The following is a 26,772-nucleotide window of genomic DNA, read 5'->3' as shown; positions in this document are numbered from 1 at the left end:
CAGTAGCTGTTCCTTCATAGGAATTGATTTCTTATTAAGGCAAGTGTGGAATACCTAATTATTGGGAAATAGTATACTACATGGTAGAAAACAAACATATTCTAAACATATTTTGGTGAAAAGCCAGCACATGGAAAGAAAAAAGTTTGTCACTAAAAACATGTTTTTAGCATGTAGGTCCTTATAATATCAAAATGTGAAAGTTCAAGTTCTGTCTTAAAGGCTGCAGTGTATAATATACACCTGTGGTGGCAAACCTATGGCACGCGTGCCACAGGTGGCACACAGAGCCCTCTCTGTGGGCACACGCACCATCGCTCCAGTCCTAGGCCTACAGCTGGGTTTTATGAAACCTTTTCGCTTTAGGTTTCTGCCGCGTGTGCAAAAAAAAAGGTTCAATCAATCAATCAATTTCAACTTCCCGCAGGAAAAAAAAGATCTTGCAAAGTTGGACTTGATTGATTGAACTTTTTAGTCCCACCCAGTCTGCCGTTACCACCACAGCCAAGCCCACCCAATGGGCCGCGCCCACTCAATGGGCCATGCCTACTCGGCATCCGACAATATATAAGTGGGTTCTGGGTTGCAGTTTGGGCACTCGGTCTCTAAAAGGTTCGCCATCACTGATATGCACATACCATTTCACAAGCTATTTGCAATTCAGCATGAAAGCAGGACAAACCTAAATCACCTAAAAATTCATTTTCTTTATGTTGTATGGAAACAGTGCCACCTTGTGGAAATTAACATTTTCATCATGAGCAATTACAAGATGTGATATTTTTAACTGATCTGGGACACAGATTTGAAATAACAGTTAATGTATTTTAGCAGACACAGTAATAGAAACAGACAATTTATATAACGCGGGTTTTCATTTGAAGAGAGGGAGCCAACAATTAAGCACCAGCAACATTAACCCATCATATTCAATAGTAATTCTATTCATACAACATATTGCATTTTTTTTTGCCCAACTATTTTAGTTATCTACCAGCACACAATTCTAAATATAAGAAAACAGGCCAATATTTATATGTAACCAGACTTGAATATCGTAGGTAGACTTTCTCCTCTCTTTGCTTCTGTGAAAAGAAGAGGGCACCTCAGGCTGAGAAGATCAGAAGCTACTAAAAAGAGTGAATGGATACAATGAGATAAGATGAGATGAGATAAACGATAAGATGACCTTTATTGTCATTTTTTTTTACTGTGGGTACACTGGCACACATTAAAAATGAAATTCTGTTGCTTGCTCTCAAAAGCATACAGATACATAATGCACATATAAACATGCTATATACAACATACACCTACACTCTTACATATAAATACATATAAATATTAATCACTGTCTATCTTGAGAATATATAAGGGACGCGGTGGCTCAGTGGGTTAGGACACTGAGCTTGTCGATCAGAAGGTCGGCAGTTTGGCGGGTCGAATCCCAAGTGCCGCGTAGCAGAGTGAGCGCCTGTTACTCGTCCCAGCTTCTGCCAACCTAGCAGTTTGAAAGAACGTAAAAATGCAAGTAGAAAAATAGGGACCACTACGGTGGGAAGGTAACAGCGTTCCGTGCGCCTTTGGCATCTAGTCATGCCGGCCACATGACCACGAAGACGTCCTCGGACAAACGCTGGCTCTTCGGCTTTGAAACAGAGATGAGCACCGGCCCCTAGAGTTGGAAATGACTAGCACGCATGTGCGGGGGAACCTTTACCTTTATCTTGAGAATGGAGAAAGGGACATGTTTTGAATGAAGCCTCCTTGCTAGGCATTCACAAAACTGCAACATACTTGCCAGGTGCAAAATGTATTATTTCCTTGAATGGCGATGCTTTGTCATTTATAGAAAATCAGTGTTCCCAAGCTTCTTCCTTTGTTGGAAGGGAAAAATGGATTCTTACATTTAAAATTAGAGTCCCGAACTCTAAAGGAAAGTTATGGATCAAGACTAGCATAAATAAAGGATAGCTTCATTTCCCACAGCTATTTAGCACCCCCAAGAAGTGGGGGTGTTCAGATAACTGAAGCAAATGAGCTTCTTGCTTCAGAAACTGTGATTTTTCTAAAATTAGGAATCATATATAGCAAGGGATTGCATTAGGTTTAATTTCTGTTTTCTGTGTCAAGCATCACTGCCTTAACATTCAGCTAGTGAACTGGGAGTAATTTCAGCCTTCCATACCAGTAATTGCATACTTCAGGCTGACCTTGAAAGTATTATTTGATCTGCAGTAATGTACCGTATATTCTGCTTCAATGTCATTAGTGTTTGTGTTTTTTAAATAGCAAACCACTGCCATCTTGTGGTCCGGCTCGAATACTGCATTTTCTTTTGAATTTTTGGAATGTGTTTATATACAGCAATCTGAAAAACACAGTAATTTATTTCCTTTGACATTCAATGTAAACATGGTAATACTGAAAATCAATTTTTTATATATTTTGCCTTTTAAAAAGAACGGTTTCATTCTCTCATGAGTAACTGTTGGTTATATATGGCTGTCCAATTTGCAAATCGTGACTCTGGACACCTAATATCTACCAGAATCTATGCTAATAAACACACACACAAAAAAAAAAACACACACTCACACGCCCTAATCAAATATATCCACTTTATATTCCAATTTATCACTTTCTGTAACAGCTAAAGAAACATCTCCCTTATCTTATCTGTTGATTTCTTTTCTTTTTCTCTTTGTCTCCTCTCAGGAATTCCTTCACTAGTTTAACATGTCTCTTTTGTAAGAAAGCTTTCCAAGTCACTTTTCTGATTTATCTGAAAAGTCCTCTTAAATTATTTAGATATGAGCAGGTCTCATTTGTTTAAACCAGAGGTCTTCAAACTTGGCCCTTTTATGATGTATGGACTTCAACTCCCAGAATTCCTCAGCCAGCATGCCTGACTGAGGAATTCTGGGAGTTGAAGTCCACAAGTCATAAAAAGGCCAAGTTTGAAGACCCCTGGAAACCATTGTGGCATCTTATTCACATTAAGGGACGCGGTGGCTCAGTGGGTTATGACGCTGAGCTTGTCAATCAGAAGGTCGGCAGTTTGGCGGGTCAAATCCCGAGTGCCGCGTAGCAGAGTGAGCGCCTGTTACTCGTCCCAGCTTCTGCCAACCTAGCAGTTCGAAAGCACGTAAAAATGCAAGTAGAAAAATAGGGACCACTACGGTGGGAAGGTAACAGCGTTCCGTGCGCCTTTGGCGTCTAGTCATGCCGGCCACATGACCACGGAGACGTCCTCGGACAAGCGCTGGCTCTTCGGCTTTGAAACGGAGATGAGCACCAGCCCCTAGAGTCGGAAATGACTAGCATGCATGTGCGGGGGAACCTTTTTTTTATTCACATTACTCTCATAGTCAGGCATTTTCAAACCTATTTTCAAATCCTCATACAGCTCAGTCTTAGGTTCAATTTTAACCAATAAAATCTGTTCCTTTTCTGCCGTCCCTATTAAATCCATTTCTAGGTAGTCCTGGGTATATTATTCCCGAATATCCTTGATTTCTTGTATAGTCAAATAATATTGTTCCCATGTATTAACGGATCACTTCTTTAATTGTAATCTTGAGTTCGCTCTGGTTTCCTTTAATTAATCTTCAAATTCCCCTCTTATCTTATATCTATTTACTGATCAACAAACCTTTCCCACGTGGTTTTTTTAATAATTAATTTCAAAATCACACACACACGCACACAGCCCATTTGGTCCCTTAACCTTCCAAAATCAACATTCTAGTCTACCTTTTGCCGTTTTCCAAAAGTATTTTTTTCTTAATCCTTAAATTTACATGAAACTTCTTTCATCAAGGATAGTGTAAAACTGTCCAAGTACAGTGAAACTTACCCTCCTGAAAGTTCTTAACATCCAAAATATCAGTAACAAGTCATTTCTAAGATAGTTAAAAAAAGAAGTGGACAAAACCAGTGTCCCATTGAAGGCGCTGAACCACAGCTTAGGCATAAAGACAACCGCCAGACTTGGGAAAACAATGGCCCACTGAACACAACTCTGCAAGACAGGAGCCAATGGCCAATAGCAGACCAAATTTTAGCTGACAAGATAGAAATGATATTGAATATGGTTTTATAACTGACAGGCCAAGAGAATGATTTAGAAAGGGATGTTTTAGTGGATCTACAAAAGAAACCGGCCTGAGGCTTTATAAAAGAAATACAAACAACCAAGAGTGACCTGGATAATTTTTTTTCTACTGGACTTTCAAAAGAAGCTTCTTAAAGTCTTGATGAACTCTGTACAATGGGACAGAAAAGAAATCAAGAGAAAACAAATCCTACAACAATACTTGAATGAACTAAAAATTAAGACTGTTAGAATTGAGAGGAATTCTTTTATATCATTATTTGTTTTCTTGATGCAGCATTAACTCTCATGATGGGTCGAAAAGAAAAAAGATATTATTTTTAAGAGTGGCGAAAGGACTTAAGTATTTTCTATTCTGATGGCCTACATTGGAAGGGAACTGAAGTTGTCAGAAATATCAGATCTGTTCAAAAACAACTTGGTCTGAAAGGAAATCATTACTGGATTTACACATCCTGTTAAATCACGGACTTACATTGTGGCTTCTTGAGTAAACCACAGTTGGAATGGTACCTAGAGCTATAAACCATGATTTACACACATATCACAAAGATTGAATTCACAGAATACCCTAAGCCAAAACCTAACAAACCACTTTATAGTTTCCCTGATATGTGAATTCCATCAATTTCTGTAGAAGATAACAAAGTACAATAGAAAAAAGAGAGACAGAGATAGAGATAGCTCCTATAATCAGTGTAATTTTTGACTCCCGGGAGAAGGGGAAAAAAACTTTACCCTCATTACACTACTATTTACAGAAGCAGGATCTTTACTTTAGGAAAAGTTATTTGAAGACAATCTAATCCAATATATCTAGATAGCACTAGAAATTATATAAAGGTAAAGGTAAAGGTAAAGGTTCCCCCGCACATGCGTGCTAGTCGTTTCCGACTCTAGGGGCCGGTGCTCATATCCGTTTCAAAGCCGAAGAGCCAGCGCTTGTCCGAGGACGTCTCCATGGTCATGTGGCCGGCATGACTAGACGCCAAAGGCGCACGGAGCGCTGTTACCTTCCCACCGGAGTGGTCCCTATTTTTCTACTTGCATTTTTACGTGCTTTCGAACTGCTAGGTTGGCAGAAGCTGGGACGAGTAACAGGCGCTCACTCTGTTACGCGGCACTCGGGATTCGACCCGCCAAACTGCCGACCTTCTGATCGACAAGCTCAGCGTCAGATTAAATAAATAAGTACAGCTGTGCAAATAAATAGAGCTATGTGTCAAATTAATTCAGTTTGGCCCTTATTGATTAAAAACAGCCAACTTGATACAGTGAAGTAGCCTTTTTAGACTTTGGGAGTTGAATCCAATGAATAAAAAAACACTCATTTTTGTTAAGAATTACATGTTTGTTGCAACATCTCTATCAACTGAGCATAATAAAATTCCAGATACATAGGTGCAGTCCAAGGCTTTTTGACTTGGCAGAGGAAGAAATGTGTTAATTCCTTTTTACTGTTCATCAGACAATGTGTATGGAATCTACCTAACGATATTATACAGATGCCACTTGATAGGATGCCCCCCCAAAAAATGGGATAAGCTATGCACACTTTAAGAAATAACTTTGAAGGCTTCAGATCTTGAACAAGCACAACACCTCTCTGGCATTCATTTAAATAACTCAGAAAAACATGATGATGCTTTAAAAAAATTACGTTAACTTTGTTAACTGCATTCCTTAAAGCAGTGGCATTTTGTTCAGGCTTTTGCCCAAGCCTGAAAAAGTCTCGGCTGTTTTAAAGAATAGAAGAGACAGCGTAGACTTTCATGAGGTCTATAAGACTTTTTTCTGAAACACTTTTGTTTCACAACCCTAGTATTCAGAGGGCTTTTGAAACAATCCTCTTTTACATGATGATTTATTTTTAAAAATGAAAGTATCTATATAACTTTTATGAGACATCCTCTTCAAAGCATTGTGACTGGAAAGCCTCTGGGGAATCATTTCCGAAGATTAGAAGAGGCACCTGTCACACATTCATTTCAACCATTGTCCCCCTATTCTCTGGAATTTACAGAGAACTGAAAGTTAACAGTAATTGAAGATTCTAATTTTTTTTTCTTTTGGCAAACTTTGGTTGGGTTTATTCACTGTGCTAAGAAGGGAGGGGGAACTGATTACTTTAACTCAGGGGTCTTGAAACTTGGCAACTTTAAGACTTGTGGACTTCAACTCCCAGAATTCCTCAGCCAGCCAGGAAGGACCATCAGTATTTGGAAGGACCATCAGTTTACAGTGCTCTTGTGTACAACTTGTAATGAACAATGTTACATAGTCATACATATCAGGTTTTATATGTCAAACTGTATATGTTAGAAATCAATTAATTTCTTACTAAAATATGAAAGTATAATTTTAAAAAATAAAATGTGTACTTTTAAAAGTGAATCAAGCAAATCGGTCACCATAATTTACCCCTAAAAAATCATTTCAATAGGTAAATAGTACCTGAATAATGAATATTGAACATTGCCAAAATGATAAACCTATCCCTTACACGTATTCGTAGTTTAGTGATCTGAAACAGTATTGACATTAATTTAAAGCAGAATATGAATATCACAATCCTGAAGAAAAAACAGTCAGGTAGTCCTTAATTTATGACTACAACTGAATCCAAAACTTCTATAGCTAAGTGAGACATTTGTTAAGTGAGTTTTGCTCCATTTTACAACCTATCTTGCCACCGCTGTTAAGTGAATCACTGCAGTTGTTAAGTTAGTAACATGATTGTTAAATGAATCTGGCTTCCTCATTGACTCTGCTTCTCAAAAGATCGCAAAAGGTGATCACATGACCCCAGGACACTGCAAATGTCATAAATGTGAACCAGTTGCCAAGCATCTGGATTTTGATCATATGACCATGGGGGATGCTGCAACAGTTGTAAGTATGAAAAAAACGGTCATCAGTCATTTTTTTCAATGCCAATGCATATTCTGTATGTGCATTAGAGAATTAAATATCTCTAGCTATCACAAAAGTTTTCAAAATTAGCTAAATGAATAAAACTGATAAATGTAAAATATGAAGATAGATTCACAACATTCCCCAAAGTGCCGTTGGATTCTAAACATGCAAGACAACACAAGCAAAAGCCAATTTTCAACATCAAGACAACCACAAAGCTGATATTCAGTGTTTGCAATTGTGTCATCAAAGACAAACATCAAACAATGGAAAAAAAATGGGACATACCATAAATCCTACACTCCTGCGGTACTTTAGGACATTTTGCCACTATCTTTAATTATATATCTCATATTCATACATATAATTTATTAAACCTGTACGTCGCCCTATGCTTAGCCAGCTCACAACCAAGACATTACAAATAAAATTAATAAAAGATAAAAGAAGCACAATGGAATGAGTCTCTCTCTCTCTCCTTTGCCAAATTTTAATACAACCATTTCAAATACTTCATAAAATAATGTTCAGGTTTTTTCTGCTATCCATCAGCTTTTTAAATAATGAGATATTTTTAATTCTGTAACAAGTTTTCTATGTGCAGCCATTATCTGCGATCCCTATCATTCCACTCCTTGTTTGTTGTCTTTTTAATCACTTTGTTCTATTTAGAAGATTACCACATGCAGAAAGAATGGCATTTGCCTGAATTCTGCAAACGGGGAAAGAATGTATAAATCTTCGTTCTTTATACTTTGACTTGTCACTTTTTCCTGTATGTGCAATTTCTGTGAATTGTTCTCACTAATAGTATCCTGTTTCTACAAGCAGGAAGGGCTGAGTACAGTTTGTTAGTTAACATTACTTCCTATAACCAGGGTCAATATTCTGTAATAGTGACATTAGAGCAGTTATTGTTCAGTCTGAATAATCTGTGTATCTCACTGATAGTTGTTACTGCACATCCTTTGTAGTGTAACGTCACCTGATAATCAGTAAACCCAGATTTGCAATGAACTTCCTCCATCCTGTTTTTACAGTGGCAGGCAAGGAGATGCTTCTTCCTGCCAAGCTTTTGTGCTTCTTACCAATTCATACAATAAGCACTTTAATAATAATAATAATAAAAAGCAATACATGTTTTTAAAGTTTTCATTTTTCAGCTATTTGTGTCACATTAAGCGAAGACTTTGTGAATAGATTCAAATGAAGCTATACCTTCAAATGAGTTCTGAAAACTACTCTGTTATAAGTGATATTTTAAGCAGAGTGAAAGATTTAAGATTAAATATTTAAGCATTTTGTTTACAGGTTTAACAGCCTTTATTCTAAAAAAAAATCTTTCCATTATTCCCACCTCTGGGATGAACCACAATTACAGGTTAAATCCAGTGATGTCTTCCCATGATAGAATAGATCACTGCTAGAAGGATCTCTCTCCCATCCATATTCCAAAACTTCGAGGATGGGCAATTTTCCAGAAGAGATTTTGTGGGCATGCTGCAAGATTACTATATAAGAGAAGACCTTTTGCTCAAAAAGAAGCCTACTTGCAGTAAGTTGGTAGGGATTCTACACCGACCCCTCTTGTAACTCCCCCCCCCCAAATTCTATCACTCCTCCTACACTATACGCAAAAACTACCATTCTAAAATGATTTGGCTTATTGGAAATTCTACATTATCTTACTGTTTCTTAACTGTTCAATGAACAGCAACACATACAAGATGCAGAGAAATATAATAATGTAACAATGAAGTAAGAAGTGAGTAAAAAGTGCTCATCATCTTTTTTTGACAAAATAATCCCAACAACACAGATTAATTCTGTACCAATGATAGCACAGAACACTTGACTCCCAAACAGGCCTGCAAACTCTACAGCACTGTCGAAATAATTTACTTTTAACGTTCCAATGTTAAATGCAAGTTTTCACATACTTACCTGTTTCTTTTGAGAATTCATGTACTTTCTATATTAAACAGCCAAAATTATAAGATTCAAATTATATAACTCAGGCATTAAGAACAGTATCTATAACATTAATTCATCATAAACTTCAGCAGAGTGATACCTTCGTTTAAGAGTGAGAAGAGTTTGCAAAATGCAGCTAAGCTAGCAATAACATAGGACAATGCAGGAGGAAAGAATACAGAACTGTTATATCAGGAGTAGATGAGATGACAGATTAACTTGAATTTTGCAGAACAGAAGTGTTTATTACTAGTGACATTATTGCCACTGATTTCCAATGTTTTGTTTTGTTTTATTTTATTAATTTTATTTTGCATGAGCCCTCCTGCCTTCCCAGTTCCTTCTTTGGAGTCCCAAAGACCAGAAGCATGCTTTTTCAAGATACATTTATCAATATGTAAAACAAAATAGATATGTTAAATCCTTGCTATGTTTAATACTTTTATTTTACACTCCCACTAAAAAACGGGAAAGCTAAAATCCCTTTCAGGAATGCTACTACTTGGTACCCAGAATCCTTCAGCTCTGAAGGATAGTGATTTAAAAGTTAGTTTTTGGCTGCAAAAATTATCTCCTCTTAAGTTTCAAAGTATGTCTCAAAACAGTTTCCAAATTTGCTTATAAGATATTATCAAGAATTTCTACATTAATAATCCAACTTAGGATCTTCTTTCCTTCTAATATAAAGCAAGAGGCAGCAAGAAATATTTAAGAATTGCTCAATGGAGTTCTTGAAAAGTTGTTCACAGTTGTAGATAGTTGCTCATTCTTTTTGTTCATATCTCTTCATGTTGTTAAGTGCTTGACAATAGGCCAAATGTTTGAAAAAACAGTGCCATAAGTCTACACGGATACATATTTTCCTCCCCTTTTCAAGATATATAGTGCAAATTCATGTCATACCTGCAAAACAAAGTTATTGATGTCTGATATTTTAAACACAGAATTCAAAGATATTGCCATCATGCTGTGAATAATCAAGTGATGTGTGAAGAGGAAAGCCATTTTAATTAGGATGTCCACGTGTCCTTGGTCAGAATATACAAACAGAATGGGAAGCTTTCCATCACTCATTTTTAAAATAATATTTATTTTATACAAACATAATTAATAAGATAATCTTTAAAGTAAAGGAAGACTAAATTAAAATGACAATCAAAAAAAGACAAACTACGAAAAAAGATTCTTTCTACTCCATTCACAATATACCCAGCTAAGTCCATAAGATCATTGGGGAACTGGGCTGTCATAAGGGGTGTTTCTCCATATATTTTAAATTGCATTGTAACATTGTACCACAAGATAAAGTAGTAGGTAGAAGGTACCATTATCAAGCAAACACGTAATGCCTGTATGAAGCTGCTGGTCACCTGAAAGAGCTTGAAGAACAAGAAAGTCTGAAAGCTTAGAAATTTAAATATGGACAAATGAAAGACAAAGTACTAAGCTCTGAAAGACCTCGGAATGGAAATCCAAGACAAAAGCATGAGAATGCAGAATATGTTCCACACAAATCTCGGGATGGATTTAGGAAGCAGAAAGGGGAAAGTTGCTGGAGATTGTCCATAATCACATAACAATCAAAGTCAGAAATGACATTCTCTCACCTTCTCGAAGCAGCAGAAAATGTTTCCTACCACTTCAAGACTGAAGTTAAAACCTATCTTACCTAAATGAAAGTCATATTTAATTTAGCATATTGAGTCACTGCAACCCCAATGCACTGATATGATTACAAGGAACAGCTGGCCTCCCAGAATCAGTGTATTTTCTTAGCTCTGTTTCTCTGTGTTTTTCATTCTGAAGCTAATAGAGAATAGAACAGAATAGAATACAATCTCAGACAAATGAATGCCTCTTCTTACCAATCTCCAGTGATGGAGCGCCCACAATTTCTGGAGGCAAGCTGTTCCACTGGTTAATTGTCCTCACTGTCAGAAAACTTCTCCTTAATTCCAGGCTGCTTCTCTCTTAGATCAGTTTCCAACCGTTGTTTCTTGTCCTGCCCTCTGGTGCTTTGGTGAATAACATGACACCCCCCCTTTTCTTGGTGGCAGCCCCTCAAATACTGGAACACTGCTATCATGTCTCCCCTATTTCTTCTTTTCTTTAGACTAGCCAAACCCAACGTCCTGCAGCCGTCCTTTGTATGTTTTAGTCCAGGGGTCTTCAAACTTGGCCCTTTTATGACTTGTAGACTTCAACTCCCAGAATTCCTCAGCCAGGTATGCCTGGCTGAGGAATCCTGGGAGTTGAAGTCCACAAGTCATAAAAGGGCCAAGTTTGAAGACCCCTGTTTTAGTCTCTAGGCCTTTAATCGTCTTAGTTGCTCTTCTCTGAATTTTTTCCAAACTCTCAACATCTTTTTTGTGATATGGTGACCAAAACTGGCCGCGGTATTCCCGGTGTGGTCTTGCTAGGGTTTTATAAAGGGGTACTAATACATCGCGTGATCTTGATTCTATGCCTCTGTTTATACAACCCAGGATAGTATTAGCTTTTTTGGTTGCTGCTGCACACTGCTGGCTCATAGTCAAGTGATCATCCACTAGGACTCCAAGGTCCCTCTCACTGTTTTTAAGCCAGGTCTTGCCCAATCTGTACTTGTACCTTTGATTTTTCATGCCTAAATGTAAAACTTTGCTTTTCTCTACACTGAAACTCATTTTGTTGGATAGGAATAGAGAAATGATGCTGGGCTTGAAACTGAAACTACAAAGTCCTTTACCACTGATCTTAATGTTTGGGCTACTAATATAGTGTGAGATACAGTAGTCTTGTAATTCAGGTGTTGTTAAAATAGAATGTCTTCCACTAGAAGATCTTGCAAATGGCCACTGCACTTCTTGATGCACTGGAAATTGTGGTCTCAAAAGTATTCATTATAAAACAACAAAGAAAGATATAATACAGGCCCCTTTGCTGGCTTAGGACCTATCAGATCTTTTCAACTACAGTTCTCCTGATCTCCACAAGCTGAAATAGAAGGAACAGGGCTTTTTTTTCTCATAGAATGCTCAGAACAGCGTTTTTTGCAAAAAAAAAAAAGAAAGGTTCCCTCTATTGGCTTTAGGAGTAGGCAATCTTGGCCCTTTTTTATGACTCATGGACTTCAACTCCCAGATATCCTGAGCCAGCCAGGCTGAGGGGAAAGAGAGAGGTTTCCACGCTGAGCCATGCTGGCTCAGAAATTCTGGGAGTTGAAGTCCCTGAGTCGTAAAAGAGCCAAGGTTGCCTACCCTGCACTAGAGGAAGACATTAAAATTATTTACAAGGTTACTTCTTTAGGAACTAAACTTTTAGAATCTAAAACAGCTAATTCAAAAAAGCCAACAGGAAAGAACCTCACATGTTTCATCTGCTTCTGTCTTTTGGAAGGTAAAATTAGATAAGAAAATAATCTATTTCCTATGTTAACATCTCTGCAATGAAATCAATAAAGGTAACAGGAAAGAAATGAGAAACATTTTTCTCAATGTAATATGTCTAATTTAGCTGATGCTAGAAAAAAATAGTATCTTTTGTATACTCTTGAAAACTATTTTGAATCTATAACCATCTATTACAACTAAACCACTTTAAATTAAACAATTCTTAAGAATAAAATATTCTTAATTTGGACTTTACTTTTACTGTTTGGACTGTTGTGTGTTTTGAAAAATAGATTATTTAGAATCTAGTTATGTTGCACTTCAGTCTTTAAATAATTAACCTAGTATATAAGATAAAGGTATAGGTTCCCCCGAACATGCATGCTAGTCGTTTCCAACTCTAGGGGCCGGTGCTCATCTCCGTTTCAAAGCCGAAGAGCCAGCGCTTGTCCGAGGACGTCTCCGTGATCATGTGGCCGGCATGTCTAGATGCCAAAGGCACACGGAACACTGTTACCTTCCCACTGTAGTGGTCCCTATTTTTCTACTTGCATTTTTATGTGCTTTTGAACTGCTAGGTTGGCAGAAGCTGGGACAAGTAATAGGTGCTCACTCTGTTACGCGGCACTCGGAATTCGACCCGCCAAACTGCCGACCATCTGATCGACAAGCTCAGCGTCCTAACCCACTGAGCCACCACTTCCCTTGTAACCTAGTATATACATAACAATATATGATGTTTTCCATGGTGAGCTTAACATCAGTAACAACATTTATTAAAGAGGCTAAAATAATTTCTGGTGGTATTATCTTTACATTAAAAATTTGTTTAGTCACAATCTTTCACTTTTCACATTCTGGACAAGCAGTGGTCATGTATCCTAGCAAAAGATGTTACATACATAAGTGTAGTCAGTAGCATATGCCTTTTTAAAAATATCAAACATGGAAAGAAACAAAAATAAGTCCAAAATATTTGTATTACATCCAGAAATGCCAACTTTGCAACCAATATTTCTCATCCATAACTATGGCACCCTAAGGATACCTGCATACATGCAAATGCTTCTCTGGGATCAGTAACGCAGCAGGGATTGCTTTTTCCTTCCAGTAACAGATTGTTGGGAAATACCAAACATGGCCTTGAGAATTCCAATGTTTGTTACTAATTTTTCTGGTTGGAAAGAGGCTGGTTGGAAAGAGGCTGTTTGGCACCGGAGACCACTGCCAAAAGGAACAAAGCTCTGGGTCGGGGTTCAGAGCAGCTCTGGGTGGGGGCTCAGCACGGGCCATGGCATGGCAACTGCAGGGAGGGGAATCCTCACAGCGGCTGTGGGGAGGGGAATCCCTGCGGCATGTGGCTCCGAGCTGCAGGGGCGGGGATGCAAAGGATGAGCGGTGACACCGTAGCAAGACACCGGCATCGCTCCCAGTGACAGCACCTCTGAGTTCCGGCACCTTTTTTTTTAGAAAAAAAGCACTGAGTAGGAACTTTAATCCAACACACAATAGGTTGGAATTCACTGGAAATTTTGACAATCTGATGTCATAAGAGAAGCTGCCGGCAGGCAGTTTTTGATTCTAAGGCAGGCACAAGATAGAATCAAAAGCAGCAAGAGAAACTATTGATGACTATGGTCTCAGGCCTGTAAGAAGACACCTCTTTCACTTTCATGTCTTATCAACACATGGACATTGGCACATAGAATTATTTCATTGGGCAAAATAACTTTAAAAAAATTTCTAAATGTTTCCAGTTGACCTCATTTAGGCCTACGGGACTCCATCCAGAATCTTCTGCTCTGTATTATACAGTGAGAAGATAATATTGAAAGTAAGAAGATTATCTTCTATTTCAAGACCACCCATGATCCTAGTTGACTTATAATCCTTAACAAGAAACAAGGGTAAATGTCATCTAAATGCACTTTTAAAAGAGAGAGAGAGAGAGAGAGGTAAAGCCATTTTATTTCGCCGAAAATTTTTCTAGGCTATGTGGAACTTTTTGGAAAAAAATGTGCATCTGTTGACTATTTCATAATAGAAAATGAGAGTTGTCTATTTTTCTTTGATTGGATTAGCAGGATTTTTTTTTGTCCTGTCAATTCACGTTCTCTTACTGTCTTTAGAGAAAACTTTGCCAATTAGGTTCTCTTCAGAAGTGCCAAAGTAAAATTTTCATTTTTGTTCTGTGCACTGACTCCCCACGTTATCCCCTTTGTTCTTCCCCGTGTTTTTTTAAGGTCTTAATACATATTGACTGTTTGACCAGTAGAGAGGAGCCAAGAATTAGAGGGATCTCTGATGATGTCTCTCGTGGTAGGCAAAGTGTTTGATATTGACTATGAACTCTCAACTGCTTGCCTGACCACTTATTACATCAACCATACAGTGAATCAAACATAAGCAGAAGTTTTAAAAGACTTTTCTAGTCACAGGTTCTATACTGTTCGTGTTACTTAGGACAGTGTAGTGTTCTTATTATAGTCAAAAGAGGACTGAAGGAGCTGTGCCACAGGGAAAAAATAGAATCAGCTAGAGGCACAAGATTACCATTCTGGAATGTATAATCTCAAACTACTTTTCCAAGATTTATCATGTACTGCATTTCATGTAGCATCTGAAGGCAGAATATTAGGGGGAAAAATACCACTTCCCAGAGCACAGCAGCTTCAATCACCTTTGGACTACCTCACCTGTGGGAGAATCTTGATATGTGCTCACAAACACACTGCAGGTGTTCCTGTGACTGAGCAAAGAGACTATAGAGATTTTTTTTTAATCTACATTTCCTAGTTCAGTCTCAATCAGTAAAAACCTAAAATTCAAATTTGTAAAGCAGCTTTCCTTAAACAGATGCTATCCAGCAATGATGGGTTAAATTTTGGCCATTTTGGCCAGTCCAGCACTCTTAGAGGGAATCAGATTGAAAAAGGCTCTTATAAACATAATCTCCTGTAATCATCTGTTGAGCAAATAGTTTGTGATGGAATTGGACAGGTGTGGCAACAAGAGGGCTGTGTTATATTGATGTTTTGTCATCCAGTTGTAATCCTAACCTTGACAGCTATATAAATTAATTAACAAGCACTCCCATCAAGATTTAGTGCAACTGATGAAAGTACAGTAAAATGATATCTTTGGATATAGTACACATGTTTAGGCAGATCAGTCCCAGGTGCTCTGTAGGCAGCACATTAAGTTTAATCTTGTTTAAACTTGCTATACTTGATCTCCAAAACTATGCAGTTCCTATTTTAAAGTTCCTATTTTAAAGTAAATGGTTACACTTAAAACTTGATGTAGCATCTGTTTGGACCATTTCAACATTTCCAAATATCCTGATGCCAAGAAACGTATCCTAATAATAGTAGCTGCTTTAAAATAATTGCCATGTGCCCTACAAATTAAGTACTAAACCAACATAGTGAAAAAAGATACATAATTTATAGCAAAAAAGAAATCAGCCTATAATTGCTAAAGCAGAAGAGGCAGTATTATTAACTTTTGGGGATTGGGGTTATGTAAGTAAAATAGATATATTTAGATTATGCTTCTTTTTTCATCAAAAAACACACTCCTGATGTAGACATTCTGATTTTGCTAATGTACTATGGGAAAGACAGTTTGGGGATATAAATATATAGATATGTTTTAAATAAATAAATCTTTATGTACCCATTCTTGATCTAGAGCAGGGGTGTCAAACTCAATTTCATTGAGGGCCGCACCAGCATTGCGGTTGCCCTCAGGGGGCCGGGTGGGTGTGGCCTGGGTGGGCGTGGCCTACTGGGTGGGCGTGACTAGAGTGCGTATGGTCTACTGGGTGGGTGTGGCCAGCTCTACATCGTTCGCCTCAAGGGTGCCTATGGGGGCCTGGGCAGGAGTGGGACAGATCTGAGGGTCTCTGGCTAAAGGAGGGTCTCTGGGCCAGGGCCTAGGTAGTGGGGGCCGTTCCCTCACTGTTTCCAGGATGGCTTCGCGGGCCACATGAAACCACTTCGCGGGCCGGATGGCCCCCGGGCCTTGTGTTTGACATGTCTGATCTAGAGCTTTTTTCAAATATTGTAAGTTTTTGAACAGTGCTTTTTTTAAAAAAAATTACACTAATCTGACAACAACATTTACATTTTCTCCTCTGATGTTCTCCCTAATCTATTTCAAATTTTGCATTGCAATCCTATGCACAGTTATACGCACACCAGTTACTTCAAGAAAATTTATTTACACATGGGTCAAGCATGAAATTCATTTTGGTACTGAAAATTATAGACTTTTAAAGAACCATGTTTACCTATAAAATCAGCTTTTAGCTGACTGCTGATTGAAGCATACTGAAAAAAAGCTGGAAGATTGATATTAGCCAAATAAGAGTTATTCTTAAAGAAGTAAAAATAATAGTGCTACATTAGGCATTACTAAAACTACTTACTCAATGAACAGAAGAATAACTGAACATTGGTTCAAATTCATGTTTCCCAAAGAAAATAAACAGACATGTTTCTTGGTATGCTGTCCGTGTTTCTCTGAAAATAAGACTGGATCCTTTTTTTACTTCCAAAAGAGGCACAGGGTCTTAGGTTTTGAGGGGGGAGTATCTTTTTCACTCGCCTCCGGCACCGATAGCCCCGTCCAGCCAGCCCACTTCTACGACCGAAGGAGAAACTTCATTCTGCAGCTCAGAATGGAGCTCGGCTCTGCATTTCGCAGTCAGGCCTTCTTGGAAGCCCTCTGCAGACAAGAACCGGGCAATGGATTCAATCCATAGCTCAGTTCTCAGCTGCACTGGCCTACCAGAAAGGCCTGACTGCAAAATGCAGGCCTGATGACAACTGAGAAGAAGTGGGCCGGCAAGGAAAGGCCTGGCTGCAAGGTAAGTGGTTGCGGGGCGCGTGGGGCAATTCCACCCACCCCAGCTTGACTTTTAGGTGTGTGCCTTGCCCCCAAACTAGGTTTTATTTTTCGGTTGGGCTTATATTAGGCCCACCTCCAAAAATCAAGCTAGGGCTTATTTTCAGGGTAGGTCTTACTGTTGGGGAAACATTGTTTCTCAACCACAGCAACTTTCAACTAGCTGGGGAATTCTGAGTTGAGGTCCACACATCTTGCCAATGTTCAGAAACTTTGCTCTAGCACAGGGGTGTCAAGCTGATGGCCCGCAGGCCGGATGCGTCATGTGCAGGCCACACCCACACTAGCTCTGCAAAGGCAAAAAACATTGTGATACATCACGATACATCACGTGACATGATCGAGTTTGACCCCTGTGCTCTAGCACTTACTGAGAGGGGAAAACCTCCCAGAGCAGGTAGATGTAGATGGGTAGCAGAAAAATTACATGAAAAAAAAATTACACTCACAAAAGTACAACATCTTATAAACGTAGGAGAACTCCTATGGACCTAGTGCTAAAACAAACTAAACCTATGCAAAAAAATGGATAAGGAGAATGAAGGACTATTTCTAGGCAAGTAGTATACAACTAGATAGCTAATTCTCCACTTATCTAGTTCCAGGGCTTTTTTTCTCCTAGAACGCTCAGAACAGAGTTCCGGCACCTTTTTTGGATGGAACTTTGTAGGATAGGCAAGCCAGGTTGTATGACATGTGTGAGTTCCGGCACCTTTTTCTTATACAAAAAAAGCACTGTCTAGTTCCATAGTTGGAACTGACAGCTCTAAAAACAGAGATTGCCTCTACCCCAAGCCATGGATTTGAAACTGTAGAATACTAATTTAATTAAAGTTGCATAAAGTGAAACTCCCTTATATTCTCATAGTAAAAAAGTTAGGATAAACAAGAGCCAAAAATTTCTAAAACAATATTTGTTTAAAATTTAACCTTTAAGCAATCCTTCTCTGAAAAACAGAATTTAATCGATCCTTTTACAAGTCCACCAGTCAAAGTATATGCTAGGATTCCTTCATAAACTTGTCTAGGTTTTGGTTTTTTTTGTATGTGCGGATGGACTGTAAAATACAAATATGTAAGTTGGATCTTGTACCTTTGTCATTTCAGGTCCCTTATAATTAATGTATTCAAGTGCATGCATAAAGTAATTTCTGATTGTTCCCAACAGAATTTATTCGCATACAATCAGTAGCCTTTCCTGGCTTGATGCTCTAAATGCTGGCTATGAATAATGAAAGTTGACAGATTAGGAAAAATTAATGTAAAAAAGTGAAATTTGATTCTAATCTTAAGAGAGAAAACAGTAAGAAAACATTCTTGGAGTACTGTACAGTTTGCTAAATAAAATAGTTCTTTCCTAATTCTATTTCTAGCTGCATCTGTGTGAATTACTTCACATCTATAGCTAAAGTTTTCCTACCAGGTTGGAAAAGAGCGCTTCATTATATTTTACAATAACTACAGGGAACTAACACATTAACAACATCCCCCAAGGCATTACAAATTGCTAGACTTCAAAACAAATTGCTGGGTACAAATTCAACTTTATGTTCAAACTCCTCCCACTCTAAAAGCAAAAAATATTGTCTCAATTGTACACTACTGCAACTCTATCTAAAATGTGATTTGTTTAATTTTGGCTTAGCACTCAACTACTCTGGTTTGTAGACAGTGGTTTATAGTTTAGTGTGATGGGTGAATTGTGGCTTATTCAACAAACATGACCAATAAACTATTATGATACATGAACCCACAGTCACTATCAAGGACACTTCAGAAACTCAGTGAACACTCAAACTTCTCCAACAGGTCTCAGATGTTGGTTTCACACTGTATTGTGAAACAAAATTTCAGACTGTTAAGACATCACCCACATAATTTGCATACAGGAATATTAGAAGATGTGTTTATAATCAGAAATAAAGCACGCCCAGGCCAAAATCTACGCACAGAATGACATATACATATAATTTAACCAGACATTGTCTTAGTTCCTCCTTCTGGAACAACCTGGAGTAAGTCCAACTTCAATTTGAAATATATGCTGTACCTATGGAAAGTGCCTTAAATTACTGTAAGATTAAATTAAACCCTATACAGCAGGCAATCTTCAAAACTAAAGTCTTCTTTGAGTTAAGCTCAGTTCCTGTTGACTTCATGTTTAAACATGAGTTTCACAGAGTTTGGGATTGCAATTTAAGAGCAATTGTGTATTTAAGCATCATTTGGTAGCCACAGGAGACCAGGAAGAGCAGGCCCGACAACATCAAAATTGCAAATTAGCACATATGTAGATTGGCTATGTACCCAACATAGGAATCCAGCATCATCATCATTAGTGTCTTTACTAAGGTATGGTACAAGAGAACAAAACAACAACATAATTACAAATAAATGTAATAGTAGTGCATAACCCAGTAAAGAATTGGATTGGGATAGGGGCATGGTATTTACATTCAAAATAATTTAAACAAGAGGTAACCTGGAATTCTCAGCTAAATAGGAGTAGGGAAGAACAACCAGATTCGACACAAACACAGAAATCAAATAAAAGCTCTTTAAAAAGGGTTTAAAACTACAGAGACAAAGGGAGGAAGGGAATTGATTCTGGAGTCATGGGGTCAGGTTCAGAAGCTGGACCCAGAAGCTGGAGACCAAGACTCCTGGAGTAAGAAAACAAAACAGTGGTGTAAAAATGAATAGAATTGTAGGAAGAAATTGTAGACTGATAAGGGTGGGGTAGAGTGGGTGACCATATGCTCCAAACATACAAACATACCAGTATTTAAACAGGGCTGTGATCTGAACAGGAACCAGTAAATATTCCAATGCTGTACCAAGACATAAGCCTAATGTGAAAGTCCAGAACAATCCAAACAGCAGTAATAATTTGTAATAGTCTCCTGGCAATTATGCTCGATGCCAAAATGAGATAACCATGTACCAGTTATGCCATGGTCTTTTCCATCAGAAACCCTCAAATGTAATGAGTATTCATCAAGTTAAAATGAGTAACCCTAACTGTAAAATCAGTACATGGGTATAAAGTCCTCCGCCAAAACCCCAAGGGTGCTGCTGAAGAAAACTAGAACAGTTTGGGAGCTCTGAAGAAAAATATGAAGAAGACTCAGAATCAGACCAAAACACAACAATCTCTCTTGTTTCTATTCACCTTAACGTGGTGGAAGAACACCCAAAAGAAAACGCTACTGAGACATTGCTGGAACCTAACTATGCATTGTCATAAAGATTCATAAGACTTGAGAATCATCAGAACAATGCACCCCCACCTCTCAAAGGAGCATCCCTTGACCCAAGTAATTTGGACAGTTTTTGTCCCGTGTCCAATCTTCCCTTTCCAGGGAAAGTGGTGGAAAGAGTGTGGCACGGCAGCTTCAGAGAATTCTGGATGAAGCCAATTACCTAAACCCCTTTCAGTAGAGGTTCATACTGGGATTTGGAACTGAGACAGAATCACTCACACCCATGGATGACTCTGGCGGGAGTGGGATGGAGACAGTCCATCCATCCTGGCTCTTCTTGACCCACCAGCAGCATTTGATACCATCAACCATGGTATCCTTCTGGGGCGGCTACAGGAATTGGAGGTGGGCAGCACTGTATTGTACTGTTTTCTCTTTCTCCAGGCCAGTTCCAGAGAGTGTTAATAAACGGAGAGAGATCCACCCCATAGCCCCTACTTTGTGGAGAGCCTCACAGTTTAGTTATCTGTCCTCTTCTATTTTACATTCATATGAGGCCACTGGTGAGGCAATCCATCAGTCTGGGGTAACAGATTATCAATATGCAGATGACACCAAGATATACTATATATGTCTACCCCAGGCCCCTTGAGTGATGCCATGGACATCCCATCCCACTGTCTGGAGGCTACTGGGGACTAAATGGGGCAAAACGGGCTCCGACTCAATCTTAGCAAGACAGAGTGGCTGTGGGTACTTAGACCCTCCAGAAATAAGGTTCTTTCATCTTTAGTTCTGAATGAGGGTTGCGCGACTTTAGATGGTGTGCCAGTTACACACATTACTGCAGCAGTGGGCCCTTCTCACAGTGAATCATATCCTTGTAACCGCTCATTGACTACTGCATCACACTCTGCATGAGGCTGTCCTGAAGAGCAATCAGAAACTTCTAAATGATGCAAAATGCGGCTGTGTGAGTAGTAAACAGTGCCAAATATACAGCACATGTAAAATCACTGTGGTGGGAGCTGCATTGGTTACTCATATATTTCCAGGTGCACTTCAAGGGACTGGTTGTCTACTTATATGGCTTGGGACTACATTACCTGAGGGATCACCCTTTTCCAAAGGGAAAGGGAAGATTGGAGACTATCAAACTTGATCTGGTCGAATGGGCATGCTGCAGAGCCCGTCAGCCAAAGAGCATATGTGGTGCTGGCAGGGACTCCAAGACAGGCCTTTTCTGCAGTAACCCTGCCTTATGGAATATCCCCGCCCCACTTGGAGATTAGAATGGCCCCAACCTTGCTGACTTTTTGAAAAGCTCTAAAAACCTGGCTGTGTCCCAGAGTCTGGGATGCTGAAATGTGCTAAGGACCCTGTTTCCTGGCTTTATTGTTAACTGGCCAAGTATCTTGGTTGCTATGCATATTTATTTTGAATATATTTAAATTTCTATTGTTTTTATTGTTTAAAAATGTTTTTGTTTTAATTGTACAGTTTTTGAATTGTAAGCCACCCAGTCTCATTGACTGAGGTGGGCGGATATAGAAATTGAATAAATAAATAAAAATGATATGGGAAGCCCATGAATGAGAAGAAAAAGTGCTAAGACCGATCCCGAGAGACAACTACTACAAGGGGACACCCCGGGACTCTTCATACATAGTAAAGAAATACAGGTCACCACTTTTCCATTTCCTAAACCAACAATCTAGAAAAACATGTCCATACTAAACATTTTTCTTCATTATTTTATGTGAAGAGAATAATAGTTGTACTAGATAAATGCAAAAGAAAATAAACTGTAAAACAGAGGAAAATATTAAACTGGCTCTTTAAAGAATTTGATGAATCCAAGTTCTTAACAGCAATGATTAAGTTTCATGTAAAGCAGGTGTTTAATAGTTATTTCATGATATAATGCTGTCAAAAGCACATTTAATAAGTTCTGAAAAGATCTTAGCCTTATGATGAGGCGTACTAAAGAACAGGTTTGGTGGAATATCCTTATCTTCAGCATCTTTCTAATGCTGCAGTTAAAACATTTCAATATTAACTTTAACTAAGACATGCAGTATCTTTCAGTGAAGAGCAGTAATTCAATTTCTGTATACAATAATTGCACAAAATGTTTATTATATTAGAAAACTATATTTGTTCAATAGATTTATCTGTTAAACCAGGGGCATCCAACCTTGGCAACTTTAAGGCATGTGAACTTCATCTCCAGAATCTCCCATGGCTGGTTGGGGAATTCTGGGAGGTGAATTCCACAGGGCTTAAAGTTGCCAAGGTTGGACACCCCTGTGTTAAATATTATTTGAATTAAAAGGATTTTGAATGCATTAAAAACGTAAGCATATTTTTCCTAAGAAAAATATCAATAACTTAAATAATTGTATTCATAATAGGAATAAAATAGGGGAGTGTTCCATATATTTTAAAGGTGTCAGGCAGATTTATACAAATTGTGCAAGGAAGATTATTTAAAACAGCCACAATACTGGCATAAGATTACTGTTCAGTTCTTCAGTGTTATTGATTTTAGTTTTTAGATTCATTTTAGAATGGAGCAATTTGATGTTTCTTCAAAATCTAGTATTACAGTGGACAGTGAGGAAACACTAAGCAGCTAAATACATACAGGTAGTCCTCGATGTAAAACCATTCATTTAGTGACCATTCGAAATTACAATGGCACTGAAAAAGTGACTTATGTTTTTCACACTTGTGATCCTTGCAGCATCCCCATGGTCACATGATCAAAATTAAAAGATACTTGATAACTGACTCTTATTTATGACAATCGCAGTATTCCCAGGTCAGAAGGTTTTGCAACCTGAAAGTCTTCACACTCCCATTCCCAGACAATGAAGACCCACCCATATTTATAGTAGGAAGTAAATTCATAGTATTACACAGCCATGTGTAATTAGTTAGAACAACAAAGTTGCTCCCCTTCTTTTACACAGAACGCTACTGCTGAGCATATCATTAGAAGCAAAATACTGTTCATTTCCAAAGAAAACTGTCAAACACTACCTTCGGAGGAAGCCAATTTAGAACTCGGGACTAGGAAAGGAAACTCCGCTGGCTTTGACAACTCCCCAAACACTTAAGAGTACATCAGGTTTACAAAGACAACTTCACCTCCATGACTTTTTTCCCCAGATACTTTATTGCACAATTATTTCACCAAAGGAAAGGAAACAGCCAGAGGCCGTTATGGGGTAAACCTCAGACCTGTCAAGAAATAAACACCAGAAAGAAAAAGGACTATCTCCATGGCACACTTACACTCCCAGGGGAAGGCAGGTGTGAGAGACTGAACAAGCTGATCCTGAAGCGGAGGAGATCTTCAGTAGAAAAAAATAAATAAATAGGGCTCTGTGGGGGCCAAAGGGCTGCTCTTAAGCCTTTCACGTGTCCACGACGTTTCCGTTTGAACAGCTCCCAGGTTGTCAGAACAGAGGGGAAAGGGGCATCCCACAAAAACCCGGAATCCCAGCTGCGCTTCCCTCCCCGCTTCCAGAGGAAAGTAGGGGATGCTTAGCCCAGCGATGTGGCTGCTCGGCCGAGGCTTCGGAGACCAGGTGAGCCGCCAGGTGAGCCGCCAGGTGAGCAAGGAAGACGCCTTTCTTAAAAGAGGAACGAGGGGCCCGGCTGAAGTTGGTCCTCCCCTTGGCCGGGGAAAGGAGACCTCCCAGGGAAATTCCACGGAAGGAGCCCGGCCCACCCCACGCCAGCTCGAAAGGCGGGAGACTCCCGGGAAGCTGCAACCCCCGCGCCGCTGAATTTTGCCCGGCAGAAGAAGCGCCGCGCTCCACGGGAGCGAGCTGTCATCGCTCCGGCGTTGCAAAATAGGGAAGGCCGGCGGTTTTCGGGCTTTCGCCACGGGTGCGGCACCCCGGCCTCGCCCCTCCGGCGCTCACCTCAAGGTGGGTCCCACACAGGCCGTCTCCGTACTCTCAATCTCCTGCAGGATCCGCTCGTGCTCCGGCAAGCTCTCCGCCATCTTGCATGGGAGGGGAGAGAGGGAGGGAGGGAGGGAGGGAGGGGGAACGGAGAGACAGCCGAGGGGGCGGGGAAGGGGCGGGGCCAGCGGTTGCGGAGGCGAGGCGAGCGAATCGGCGCGAAGGGCGGGCGCCCGCGACCTTCCGAGCGGCTGGCGGCCTCCAGGTGTTCTCAAACTACAACTCCCATGCTCCTGGTAGTCCGGAACACTGGTGGGAGGGGACCAGCCTATGTTCTAAAACAGGGGTCTTCAAACTTGGCCCTTTTATGACTTGTGGACTTCAACTCCCAGAATTCCTCAGCTAGCTTTGCTGGCTGAGGAATTCTGGGAGTTGAAGTCCACAAGTCATAAAAGGGCCAAGTTTGAAGACCCCTGTATCTAAAAACACCTTGCATACCTAAAATATGCAAGCTCTTTTTATGCATTTTTTTGCCTTTGGCGTGAAAAGGGAATAAGAGTGTATCCTAACGCTGTTTCTCAACCTTGGCAGCTTTTAAGATCTCTTAGACTCCAACTCCCAGAATTCCCAAGCCAGTTTTTTTTTTAAAATTCCATTTATATCCCGCCCTTCTCCGAAGACTCAGGGCGGCTTACAAGTAGCCTTCATTCTATGTATGTGCCTGCTTATTAGGGCTTTCATACACCCCCCCCCAGCGGCATTATTACAAAGTCAGCTTAATTGCCCCCAACAATCTGGGTCCTCATTTGACCTACCTCGGAAGGATGGAAGGCTGAGTCAACCTTGAGCCTGGTGGGATGCGAACCTGCACTAATTGCAGGCAGCTGGTGTTACTTAAGGAGGCATTAGCCCACTGCTCCACCAAGGCTCCATTGAAGTTCACACATCTTAAAGTTGCCAAGGTTGAGGCACCCTGGTATGAAGTATCGTGCTTTGTTCTCTCTTCTGGCGTAAGAGTAACTTTTAAAGAAAGCCAAAGGCAGGCAAGGTTTTAAGAATTACAAGACGAATCCGCAGTTGGCCAAATGTTGCTGAGGTTCCAGAGATAATGGAGCATAATGTAACGCCAAGATAGCCAAAGGTTTTCTACCTTCTGGTTAAATTTTACCAGAGGATGTTGCACCAGCCTCACCTGAACATGGCTGAGTTCCTGCAAAGTGGTGAAGTAATTAAAATATTGGAAATACTTTTTTTAAAAAAATGAGATTCTTTTAATTTTGAGACAACAGCGTCCTCTTTTGAAGGAGAAATGTGTTCTTTTAAAAAAAGGAAATATAGTTATTTTTCTCCTAAGAATCTGTATTCTCTGAACATGACCAAATATAGTATACGTGCACACTATAACCAGGATGTAGGGCAGAAGTTGGCAGGCCCCCAGGTGGATTTTTTTTAAAAAAAAATATATACTGTAAAGGGGTGAGAGAGAAACTGAGTCAGTTGTGACCTCTGATGACTCCATGCATATCGGTATGTTCACTTAGTTTTGGGGTGATTATATGGAAACCCCTGACCTTTGCTTTCGTCAGGAGTGTCCAGAAGATGTAGTCAAAAAAGTCAAGGCAGCAGCCATAACACTGTGATCAAACTCTGCCTGTTTTTTATGTACATGGCCTACATAAAAAAAGCGGCAAAGCTTGATAGGACTACAGCGGCAAGGTGTTTTATGCCCTAAGATGGAAAGAAAAATATATACATACAATGGAAGAATGGATTTAGAAATTAATGGAGCTAAATGAGATAGCAAAATTTCATGCTACCAAGAGACCATTAACAGATTTATTACAGGATAAAGAGAAGAATCAACTTTTGAGTCTGGGTTTTGAAGATTAGAATATAATTGACTAGAGAAATATTGTAGCTTTTTAAATATAAGGTTACCGGTATATACGTTTGATACTTTACTCTTTTAGATGAAATTAACAGAAGAGCATTTTATGAATACCGACTTTTAGTAAGTTGACTATTAGTATTTTAAAATATTTTATATATTAGTGTTATTTATTTAAAATTAGGAAGAGCTGGTTGTATTGTTAACATATCTGTCCTGAAAGAAAGTTGCTCACCTTTGTTGTATTTGTTAGACTTTTTTTTTGCATTTTTAATGTGTTTTATCATTCCCTTTGTTTTTTATGTTAGTTTGGAATGTAATGTATGATACTGAAACTCAATAAAGATACTTTAAAAATCAGAAAGTATCTGATAGATCCACATCAACTAAAAATCAGAAAGTATCACATAGATCCACATCAACTAAAGTCACAGTACGTTCTGCTAGATCCTGTCGCTCCAGGGCTTCAACCATA

At 39.2% G+C, this 26,772-nt stretch overlaps 1 protein-coding gene across 4 annotated transcripts in view; it reads right to left on the bottom strand.

The window, feature by feature from the left end:
* EXOC6 (exocyst complex component 6) overlaps positions 1-26,772 on the bottom strand; it is a 131,604-nt gene that overhangs the window by 88,239 nt on the left and 16,593 nt on the right. For 2 of the 4 annotated variants that reach the window (XM_083363844.1, XM_083363845.1), the window contains exon 1: positions 24,428-24,516. The exons of the other annotated variants lie outside the window; for them this stretch is intronic. In XM_083363844.1, coding sequence (XP_083219970.1) covers positions 24,428-24,510 — 83 coding nt within the window. In that variant the 5' untranslated portion in view covers positions 24,511-24,516. Of the gene's footprint in view, positions 1-24,427; positions 24,517-26,772 lie in introns of those variants that run through there. 4 annotated transcript variants of the gene reach the window in all.

This window comes from Vipera ursinii (genome assembly GCF_947247035.1).
Source record: "Vipera ursinii genome assembly, chromosome: 5".
NCBI lineage: Eukaryota > Metazoa > Chordata > Lepidosauria > Squamata > Viperidae > Vipera > Vipera ursinii.
Note: the sequence above shows the minus strand (reverse complement) of the source record. Positions and strands in the feature narration are given on the sequence as shown.